The 11,925-nt window shown below is 39.6% G+C and overlaps 1 protein-coding gene across 1 annotated transcript; it reads right to left on the bottom strand.

Moving 5' to 3' along the window:
- Nucleotides 1-6,827: 6,827 nt before the first annotated feature.
- Nucleotides 6,828-11,316, bottom strand: LOC149827688 (putative disease resistance protein RGA3). The gene is made up of 2 exons (XM_090019557.1): nucleotides 7,758-11,316; nucleotides 6,828-7,106 (listed from the first exon to the last, which is right to left on the bottom strand). The coding sequence occupies exon 1, from the start codon at nucleotides 11,223-11,225 to the stop codon at nucleotides 7,767-7,769; it is 3,459 nt and encodes a 1,152-aa protein (XP_089875683.1). The 5' UTR covers nucleotides 11,226-11,316; the 3' UTR covers nucleotides 6,828-7,106; nucleotides 7,758-7,766.
- Nucleotides 11,317-11,925: the final 609 nt, after the last annotated feature.

Genomic DNA, 11,925 nt, shown 5'->3' on the forward strand with positions numbered 1-11,925 from the left:
TGTAGTGTTTCGAGATGGTAAGCAACGTAATATATATATATATATATATATATATATATATATATATATATATATATATATATATATATATATATATATATATATATATATATATATATATCATCCAGGCAGCAACCAATAAGTTGCCAAATCCGAGGTGTCTATGCACCGTTTCAGCAAAAGTGATGAACACAAAATGTGTGGGGCTACTCGTTAGCTTTCCATCGAGATGAAAAGTCGGGAATCCATGCAGGGGCCAGGCAGGTATCATAGAAATACCGGGCAATGTCCAGGATTTTCTGGATTGCTGACGAAGAACCATTTGTCCGCCAAAAACTGAGTTTTTTGAAGGGTTTGTGGACTGAACCGGGGAGAGTCGTCAACAGTGAAGTTGAAAAGCTTTGTCTAAGCTCTTCAGAATGTTCAAGAACACCCCGATCCGACCGATATTCAGTGAGATACATCTGTTTTGTCAGAGGCGTCTCTGACGTTCCAGAAATACAAAGGAACTCATTTTGGGCAAAACCTTCCGGTGTGTGTGTGTGCACATGCTAGGGTGTCGTCCCAGTCAAGGTAAAACCAGCATGGAGCATAAAAATAGAAGGCATTAGTGGACCTACTCCACCACACAACCATTTTCCTAACATGCATGCAAATTTGGTTTTATGAGAAAGCATGAACCGTATGTTAAAAAAAAAAAAATTAGATATAGGAACAGTGACTCACCTTGGGGGAGTGGCGAGGTTATTCTTCCAACTGGGGGTTGGTGTCACACTCACACACACATAGCAAGATGAACAAAGAAAAGAGGAGATGGGAGAGAAAAGAGAAGGAGAGAGGGGAGGAGAAAGAGTCGACTCTCTCTCTCTCTCCTCTCCTTCTAGCTTTTATAATGGGAGGCAAAGGGAGAATGAGATGGAGGGCTGGGAGAATGAAGGGAGAGATGGAGGGCTCTCCAACTCCCCCCCTCTCTAAGGTCTAAGGTTGACCTCCCCCAACCACTCCCTAAGGTACTACCAACCCTCCCCTAAATCCCTCGTTGATTTTGGGAGGTTATCCCTTGACTTTTCAAAGGCATACCTTAAATGCCTTTTTGTTTTTCAAATTTTTTTATATATATATTTTTTAATCTTCATTAAATGTAGCATGGGCTACCCCCTATGGTGCCCCCAAGCTATTTTAGAAGTCGTTGGCCTATGCCAACCACTTTCTAAAATTCCAAAAACCAACCTCTAATTGATTTTTTTTAACTTTTCAAAAATTCTCTATTAAATGCATTTTTTTGAATTTTATGTTTTTAATTTTTCCAAGGTAGCATGGGTTGAGCTCATGCTCACATGGTCCTCATGCTAACCACTTTATAAAACTTCTAAAACAAGCTTCCTTTTGAAATTTTTGAAAAAAACTCACTTAAATTTTATAAAATTCCAATTTACTTGTTTCAAAAACCCTAATTGCTTTTTATTTAAAAATTAGCTTTTAATGATTTAAATATTTTATTTCAAACTTACATTCATGAATTAAAACCTAAGTTTTAAAATTATTTACTTAGATTTCTATTTCTGACGAAATTCGTTCTCGTTACGACTCGTATCTTGTCGATATTCATTTTCTGCTAACATGAAATAACGAGATCTTTTCCTCGTTTAAGTTCCAAATTCGGGGAGTGACTAATTAGATGTATTATAAATCTAATTTATGAATATCAAAATTTAATTTATCATAGTTTGCCCTTAATCGCTTCGTACAACATAATTAAGCGATTTAGGACCTTGTATAATTATATATGCATAATTATGAAAAATTCTCACAAGAAATTACCATCACATATAGTATTATCTCAGAAATATCGTGGGCCTTACAATAAGTCACCCCTACCAGATGAGCAGAGCTCAAGCCAGCATACTTTAATCAGTACGCTGGCATGATCACTCGATCCGACATTGGCTTGATCACCGGATCTACAGCTAAGTATGCTGGCTCGATCATTTGATTTTCTTGATTAAGAAAGTAGCCATATCAACTTTTCTTTTCTTTTTTTTTTCTTAGTTAAAAACATGAATCAAATACTAAATAACTATCTGAAATGCAAGAGAGGAAGATGTTAGCGTAAACAATGAGATGACGCTACTTACCGAATGCATTCATGGTCGATCTGATCGAACCTTCAGTAGAGGTGGGTTGTCGGCATTCTCCTCAGCCAATCTACACCCTCAATGAGCCTAGGCCGCTAAGTCAAAAGGTGAGCAAGACCCTAGAACCCAGAGATTTAGAATAAAAATCCAATAACCACATATGCTCTCATCAAGCATTCATGGAAGTCTCCTTATATAGTGGAAGATGAGTGAGGGTTACATGCATGGCATTCATGCATATTGAATATAAACCTTTCACATTTTCATAAGAACCCCCCACTCTTATGGTGTCCCTTGTTGTACTCGTGTTAAATCGTGTCACATTGGGTTGGACCTGATCTAAAAGTCCAACATTCTCTTACTTGACCCACTAATACAAAAAAACACAATCAATCACATGAGTCATGGAGATTAATACCTCTTTATGAGATGTCATATTTTCATGCACTACAATATCATTCATTTTAAGTGTTTAGCATCTTAAGATTACCTTTATGAATGGGTTGGTCTCTCACCTATTCTGTTGATCTTTTTAATATTGTTATTCTCTTTTCTCAAAAAGATAGACACTTTACACAGAATCAACAATGCATAAAATCATAGAGAATCAATTTAGTTTCATAAATGTGATCACATAGAACCATAATGTACTGTCATACATCAAAATGAATCAAATAGACACATCATCATTACATGTTAAGAATATAATGTTGGTACTATCCGTTTAGTAAGAGGATCTACATTCATTTCTTTTATACCGATTGTATCAATACACACTAAATGATCCTAAGTTCTTTCTTTAATAACAAAACATTTTAATCCAATGTGTCTACACGAAGTGGAGCTCTTGTTATTTGAGAAAGACATAATAACTTCATTATCACAAAAGATCTTCAATGACCTCTCAATAAAGTCGACAACACCAAGACCCATAATGAAATTTCTAATCCACATGTCCTGAGATGAAATCTCATTTAAATCAATAATTTTTACCTCAATAATTTTTAAAAACTCCTTCATTGCCCTGTAATAAAATATGATGCCTCTAATAATTTTAGCTACTCGTGATTGCAAAAGAAATAGTCTAAGACTATTTGAACGTTCTCACTTCTCATAAACAACCTTCTAAGCACTCTCACTTCTTATAGACAGTCTTTTGATTGGTTGTGTTGTTCTATGTAAAAGTGGGTTAATCACTTTTATACGAGATTCATATAAAAAAGATAAACATGAAACCATTTATTATTCACAATTCTTAAGGCAAATATAATAGAGTTATTATCGTTCTACTTTGGTAAAAATAATACTTAGGGTAGTTTCGCCTTCTCAATTCTTAAGGAATTGACTTCAATTGATGAAACTAGTAGATCATGTAACTAAAATCAATTCACCAATGTACCTTTGGGTACGAACATGCTTTATAGGTTAGTGTACACACCTACCATTACACCCTTTGTGAATTTAGAACACAATAACCTGCCTTTGAGTATAATAATTATTTCATAATATTACATATAATCACAATATTAAATCTTAACACTGTCCAAAGAACCCTCAATCAACACAATTCATATCACTTGGTGATTGCAATATTGAGTTGATTGATATCTTTAACTACAAACATATTCGTATTACAAATCGTGCACATACAATCATGACAATGCATGCATATTCATGATAAACTATGTATAATAAAATAAAAAAACACAAATTCATGTTACATCTCATATGCACAAATAAATTTTTGATAAAACATATCACATATATTATGAATTGAGTCATAATTTTATGCTTAAATATCATAGATAACTTAAAACAACATAAAATTCATGCAATGTCATGCAAAAGTCATGCATCTATGATGAAAATACACATAAAGCAAGAGAAAAAGGATAAAACATGCTTATACAAGTAATACTTGAGGTCCTAATGTTGGAACTGGTAAAAAAAGTACCTAGAACCAGTTTGAAATGGCATGGAACCGGTCAAGAAAGACCCTGAGCTGGTCTTAGAATGGTCAAACCAGTCTGAAACATGCACAAAGCCTTTAAAAACCTAAAACTGAATGAGAAAACCCGTGTTTTCTCATATATAAGAAAATTGGGCCTCTTCTTGCGGGAATCAGTGAAAAATCTTTAGAACTGGTTAGAAAATGCTTCAAACCGGTCTCAAAATCCACTGAACTGGTTATGCTCGTTAAATGGGTCAAATAGTGCATGGATCCTATGGACAGGATCTTGTTTCACACCTGATCCGACACAAAATTGTACATGGGTCGGATCCTTAAATCCAAACCCAGTCCAGATCCTGACCCAATTCAAATAGATACTAGGTCGGATCCAAACTTGAACCAACCGGATCCTGGGTCAGGGCTAGATCTGATCCACACGAAACCTAGTTCCCGGGCCCGAGTTTTGGATGGAGCCAAATGGGTCAAACACAAACCCCATCCATCCAGAACCTTGGGACAGGTCTAAACCCTATACCGAATCCCACCGAATCAAGCGTAAATCTGGTCCACCTGGAACCCATTATACTGGGTTTCGGGTAACGGACCAGGTCTCTAATGGGTTGGGAATAGACCTGGTGCACCTGGAACCTATGACTGGGTTCTAGGTACTAGATCGAATCCCAACCAGGTCAGGATCCACTATAGATGCTACAGTGAATCTTGACTCTTACCCTCTCGAAAACCCATATTTTTTTACAGAGGGTTATACCCCCTCCCACTGTCTTCTATCGCTAGCAGCCAACAGTGATGGCCTGCCGGACAACAGCTTCATCGACGACTGCAAGGGCAAAAACATACAACAAAAAAATTCAAGGGGTTATGTCCCCCCATCCCCCTTCCATCCGGCCACCATCATCGGTGGATGCCATCGGCTGCAAGCCCCAGATGCCGCCCATGATGGTCAGCTGGCCGTCGTTATGATATTTTGAAAATATTGCCAATATTTGTCACCATAATTTTTTAAAGTTACTTGTATTATTATATATAATAAATCACACTCATATATTAATATAAAATTCCTTGTACTATAAAAATATATATTATATTTTTAATAAATTAAATAAAAAACCTTGACTCACTCGAGTCATCAAGTTGACTCATCCAAGTCACCAAGTTGAATGTGTCCGATATGAAACCGAGTCCTTAGAATGTCAACCGTGTTTGGTAGGAGTTGTCAGTGCGGGCTGGGACGTTGCAACTTCAAAACCCAATTGTACATTTGTATAACTGGTGGGGGTCTGCCTAATCCCAGCTGTGTCCAAGACACAGCACTGGAAAAGGAAAGCTGATAAACAGAACCAAAACTCTTTTGGATCATTTTGAGTAGGGATGCAAGCGATGGGGATCAAGAGGAACTAAATACACGGGGAGTCTTGTCCTGTCACATGGAGAACAACCAAAAATTGCAAAACCTCGATCATGGATCTGACTCATTTGCATCCTTAATTTTGGGTCTTGCTTAGGCATCTCTTTGTCAAACAAGAGTCAAATTCTTCTCCTAAAACACAAGCCTTTGACTAGGAGCCTGACATGACTGCACCCAGACCTGGTTTGACATAGCCGAGCATCCATTAATGGTTCAGACTAGCTCTTCACAAACTCAGGCTGGGTTTCATGGCACAAACTTGATGGAGCTATCCATCATGACTGAGTCTGTCCTTTAAATTTTCGGGTCGGTTTGTATTCTGAGTCGTCCAACAAAGCTTAATATCACACCAAATAAAAATTTTGATCAACCTGGAGGAAATTCAAGGAAGTGCAGTAGCGGTGAAAGGAATTACGTAGAGAAGTTTTTTTCTTTTGCTGGAAGAAACCGTCCCAGATGCAGAGACATATCAATGCTGTCTCAGCCTACCATACTTAGCTCATTGTCCATGTTGGCATAAAACTCTAAGGGCTTACCTCTCAAACCCAGGGAGTCGCCAAGCTTCAGCTTACCTAGGGGGTGACGACCATGGGATTTGAACCCAGACTGCCCGTCAAACAGTCTAGATCCATCCCACTACAACAAACCCCTTAGGTCTACGTAGACAAGTGTGTGGACAGATCTGCCTGACTTTACAAGTAGACAGAAATAGACAGATCTGCATATTTTTTTTGTTGGTACGCAGACCTAGTCCAAATCTGCCGATTTCTTTTGTGTGCACGCAAGCAAACAAGTTATATATATATATCTATATGTGTGTGTGTGTGTGTGTGTGTGTGTGAAACCAGACACGATGTATTCAACCCATTGAGGTCTGATTTGGGAATATTTTTTAAATTTAGACTTACAAAATATCTTAAGTAAATGCCAATATATCATGATATTTTTATAAATATAGAACATAAATATCTTAAGTAAATTCATATTTTGTCAAATATATCATGATATTTGGCAAATATCATGTCATTGTACAATTTAAAATAATGAACTAACATAATTTTATTTTTTTTATGAAATTTTGAAAAAATATTGCCAATATTTGTCATCATAATTTTTTTAAGTTATGTGTATTATTATATATAATAAATCACCCTCATATATTAATTTAAAATGTCTTGTACTATAAAAAATATACTATATTGTTAATAAATTAAATTAATAAATCACAGGAACTCTTCAGTTGGATCATTTGCAAGGGAATTCACTAACTTTGTAGCCTTTCTTCGTTGGGATCACATAATTAACAATCTACTACTGTTATAAACTTTGTGAATCATTAACCATCTAAAAAGATAAAATCTATCTTGAAATTGTGGATCATATACAATGATCCAAATACAAGTAAATCCAAAATAACAAACAAAAATCCAAAATACAAATGGATCCAAATGAACCCTTGTCTTTTGCTCAACTCCTGCGTCAGGTATCCAAACCCTTTGTGTGTACCCAGATCCAGCCAAATAACATATTGTCAGGTTCAGGTCTCAGATCAGGTTGTGCCAGGTTATAAAAAAAATAATGGTCCAAACGCAGCCTGTGTACATGATGTAAAGAGTAATTGTATTATCCATTTCTTTATTGTTTATGAATGCATATAATACTACTTGGGTAGGGTCTAGTGGGTTGGGATATCCAACAAAAATCACAGCCCAAACCAACCCAAATAATACATGGGCCAAGGCCAGTCCAACCCGAGTTTCATTTGGGTCTTTATTTTATGCCCATACCCAGGTATTCAGATTCAAGTCGGGCCAAGTGCCCAACACATATTGCAATCGATTGAATTGTGTAACCTACACGGGAGCCAGGATTGAATTGTGCCGCTGCACCTGATCCCCTCCATCTTTGGCTGACAGTCTGTCAGTTGTGAGGCCCAAAAGCAGATGGAGGGCAGGCACATGGCACCTGATCCTGGCTCGACTGCAGGCCATTAACTTGTAAGTGGTGATGAATCTGGCTAAACTAGATCTTGTATCACAAGATGTGGACTCAGCCAAGACAGCAAACTTCACCAGGCTCACGTAGCAGGTTAAACTAAACGTAGCTGGGTTGAATGAAGTTAATTAAAGTCCCTGATGAGAAACCAGGTCAGGCTGTCGAAGGGCGGTCCAAGGGTTGTTCGTATCCCTTACACACTAGTCTTGTTGAAGGTGAGAGTAATAAGAAAAGAAAATGCGTTCCTTACCCATCACTGTCAGTCCCGGAGATCGACTTTAGGTATGTGAGAGATCTTGTGTTTGTCAACACCTCTGCAACGCTCCACTGCATGGGGACAACCAAAGATCTTTAGCTCATGAAGTCGGGTGAGACCTTGCATCGCATCCGGCAGACTCCTCAGCTCCGGTAGATTGTAAAGTACTAGACGCCGAAGCTCGGAGAACTCACACAGCCGCCCAGGCAAGTGGGTCAGACTGGGGCTCTCTTTAATTGACAGGTGTTCAAGTTGGTGGAAGTGTTGGACCCATTCCGGTAGGGAAGCGACTTTTCTGCCCAAACTGATTTCCAGTCTCCTGATTCTGCTGCCCAAGTTTCGGAAGCCACCCATTTTGGTGCCCATCTCCTCCGATTCAACCTTTAGCGTGAAATTGATCGACGATCTCCTTTGATGCCATCTGATCAAACTATCAGAGACAATATTCAGGTCCAAAAGGTTGGGGAGGTGGTGGGGTTTCAATACGTCTGCAATGGAAGCCACAAGATCAGGGCAATCTTTTAACCGCAACGTCTCCACCATATCCATGCACTCCATCGCTTCCTCCAGCATCTTTGACTCAAAATCCATATTTATGCTATCACCGATTGTCAGGCTTCGGAGTGCATTTGCCGCTTTGAGACCACATAGAAGCCCTCGCACTCCACGATGGTTGAGCTTGGGCACTTCGCGAAGTGCGAGTTCTCTCATGTTCTCTAGTGATGGCAAGGACGTTGAGTCAAGCTCAGGAAGACCTGACATGCGCAACTCGTTGGGACTGGTGAATCGTAGAGAATCAGGCAGTGCCCTCAACTTTGGGCAATGATCAATCTCTAAGAATTGCAGCCGAGGCATCAGAGTTCCTCCTTGTGCATTGAATGTCCACTCCTCCAAGCTTCTCATGTAACCAATGGTCAGCCTCTCTAACTTGGGAAAACCAGCTTGTCTCCCACCTCCGTGAAACCCATCATCGATAATCTTCACTTTGGAGGCACCTTTAATACACAGTCTCACAAGGTTGGGCAAACATCCCAACGAGGGGAGTTGTTCCAAGAACCTGCAATCAACCAAGGTGATGTTCTCCAAACACTCGTATCCTTCTGTGCTCAACCAAGCGGGAAGACTCGTGCCTGCATACTTGCTTATTGTCAGTGCCTTGAGGTCCGTGGGAGGTCGAAGCTCTTCATATATACCCTCTACTTTCCTTGCAAATTCCTCGTCAAACTCAGCAATGCATTTGTAATCGCAAGAAAGCACCAACTTTTGCAGGTTTACTTTTCTCTCCAACTCCGCTTCTTTTGCCTCTTCCCTACTCCCTACTCTTTCAATGTGTTCTATGTGCAACGATCCTCTTAGACTGTTTAGGTGACCCAACTGAGCTATACCGCTTCCCACAATAAACCTTTCCATGGTCTGTAAGAAAGTCAGCCGCCCGATTTCCTTTGGCAAATGTGTTAACTTACTCATGCCTTCCAAATGAAGATGCCTTAGAGAATTCATTTGTGAAATACCTTCGGGCAACATTTTGATGTGAGTATGACCGATGTCCAACCTTTGGAGTTGGCTTAGTTCGGCAATCGATTCGGGCAACGATTCTATTGGCAAACCAAAAACACTCAAGTACTTCAAAAGTGCTAACTTGGGCAATGACTCGGGCAATACGCATGGGAATTTTTGTCTTTCTTGGTATGGGTACCACGATCTCCATTGGTAATTCAAATCTAACACCCTTAGCCACCTAAAACATAAAATGTCTTCGAGGGAAAATCCTATTGTTCTAGTTAACAACAATGTGCGAAGTTTTGTCTCTCTACCAAGAGCTTCAAGTGGATATTCATCTTTGAACGATGAAAAGAAGAAGCGTGCTTGGTCAGATGCCCTTTCCGATCTTAAGGAAATTGCATCTAATCGCTCTTGACCTCTTATGAAGAGGGCAAAATCATGAACTATGTCGTGCAATGTATACCATGTTTGGTTTCCAAAGATTTCCTCTTCAAATCTTTCGATCAAACAACAGTCGACCAATGCTTCAAGGTATCCCTTGGCCAAAGCCTCCCCATCCGAACCTTCATCTTTAGAAACGAAGCCTTCCGCCACCCATAACCTAACCAACATAACCTTTTCCATCAAAAAATCCTTTGGAAATATACAACAATACGTAAAGCATTGCTTCAAGGGAAAGGGTAGATTAATATAGCTCAATGCAATAGCAGAAACCACGTTATCATTCCCATCGTCCATAATGCCTTTCCAGTCCCACGAAGGGCTCCTCGCAACTTCTTGCCAAGCGGACCTTGTCCTCTCCTTGTTGCGCAACAAGCTTCCAACAACATTAAGTGCAAGAGGCAGTCCATCGCATTTCTTAGCTATAACCCTCCCTATGTCGTTTAGTCCATCAAGCACTTCCTCCTTCTCATCCCTTCTTAATACTTTAGCTTTAATCAAAGACCAGCTCTCGTCATCTGATAAGCACTTCAGCTCATGTAAGTAAGCCACATCCATTTCGCTCAAAACATTCCTCTTCCTAGTTGTAATCAACACCTTGCTCCCCACCGCACCAACTTGCAAGACGACATTTAAATTTTTCCACCAACCATGATCCCACACATCGTCTAAAACAAGGAGAAACCTCTTCTCCTTTAGGTGTTTTTCAATCTCAGAGCACAAAGCCTCCAACCCAATTACTCCAGGAGCTTCCCCACCAACAGCTCCCTGTAATATCTTTTTGAATAGTTCCGACTCTTGTGGATTTTCCGATACACAAACCCACATTCGTTTTTCAAAATGTTCTGCATTTATGTTGGGATTGTGATAAACCTTCTTTGCAAGGGTCGTCTTTCCACATCCCCCCATGCCAACGATCGCTACTACACGAGTGTTCTCTCCCCTCTCATTTGTCAACGACTCCACTACCAACTGTTCGTCTTTTTCTCTTCCAAAAACCCAAGGCTCGGTGATGACTGAAATCGTTTGACGCCCCCGATGTATCTCTCCACTACCAGCTTGCGATGATCTTGACTCCCCCATAACGGGAACTAGGCCATAATCATCCTTCTCTCTCAAAATCATACGCAGTCTCTCATTTATTTTCTCTATCTCATTGGCGGTTTTGTGAAGCAAAGGGAGATTAAGACGTGGACAGAAGAAATGAAAGAACTTGCGTACCTTCTTCGGCAGTCGGGTTTGTACATAATCCTCGTTGGTCTTGGTTTTGACCCTATACAGGTCGATTACGTCTTCAGCATCATAAACGACAGCGTTCAGCCTCGATACCCAATCCTTGATCTCCTTCGAAGTGAATTGCCTGTCATGTGCATCTCTAAGGAAGGGCTGAATGGCCTTCAATTCACTCTCCAGTTTTGACAGATCTCCTCCCACTGAAGCGAGGGCTTCTACTTTCTTTACGCCCAAATCCGTCAGTTTCTCCAACAAAGGGGAAAAAAGGGAAATGATGTCTGCCATTCTTTCGCACACACAGAGGCACAGGCACACAAGGGAATGAAAAGAGGCAAGATGGTGCAGGCAGACTGGTAAGGATTTGATAAAGGTAATGAAACCAAGAAATAGGGTGCAGGCAAGGGATGACAAATAATTGAACCCCTCAACTTGGGCAATAGTTTAAAGCAACTTGATTCAACAGATGGGGATGTGGCCAAAATTCCAATAATGCTACTTGTCCGTTTCCTCAACCACCGGCACCCAATCTTGAACCCACTGTTGATGATGATATCAAAATTCCAATAAAGAAGACTTTCTTTTCAGCATGGCTATGGAAGGGTTGTATTCAGTGTATAGGAGGGCAACCGAGGCTGCCTTCATCTCTCCCTTTATTTGTTCAATAACGCCGACGACTACCATGCCACCTCGCAGAATTTGGCATCGATAGCTCTCATCATCAAATCTTTTTTCTGCAGTTTCGGGACTCCAAATTAGTGAAAGGAAATGCTAAATTTATACTTTCACATAGATGCTTTAACCAAAATTGGAGGCTGTGCTTATCTTTGATTGTCCAAATCACAAATATGCTTGTATTTAATTATTCATAAATCTTAAACATATATGTATCTATATTGAACTATGTCTGAAACACTCACATTCAAAAGTTTTTAAGCATATTCTTGTTTGTGAAAAATCAAATACATATTTTTCTCAAAAAGCATGC

This window comes from Nuphar pumila, chromosome 10 (genome assembly GCF_984573655.1).
Source record: "Nuphar pumila chromosome 10, dmNupPumi1.hap1.1, whole genome shotgun sequence".
Lineage (NCBI taxonomy): Eukaryota > Viridiplantae > Streptophyta > Magnoliopsida > Nymphaeales > Nymphaeaceae > Nuphar > Nuphar pumila.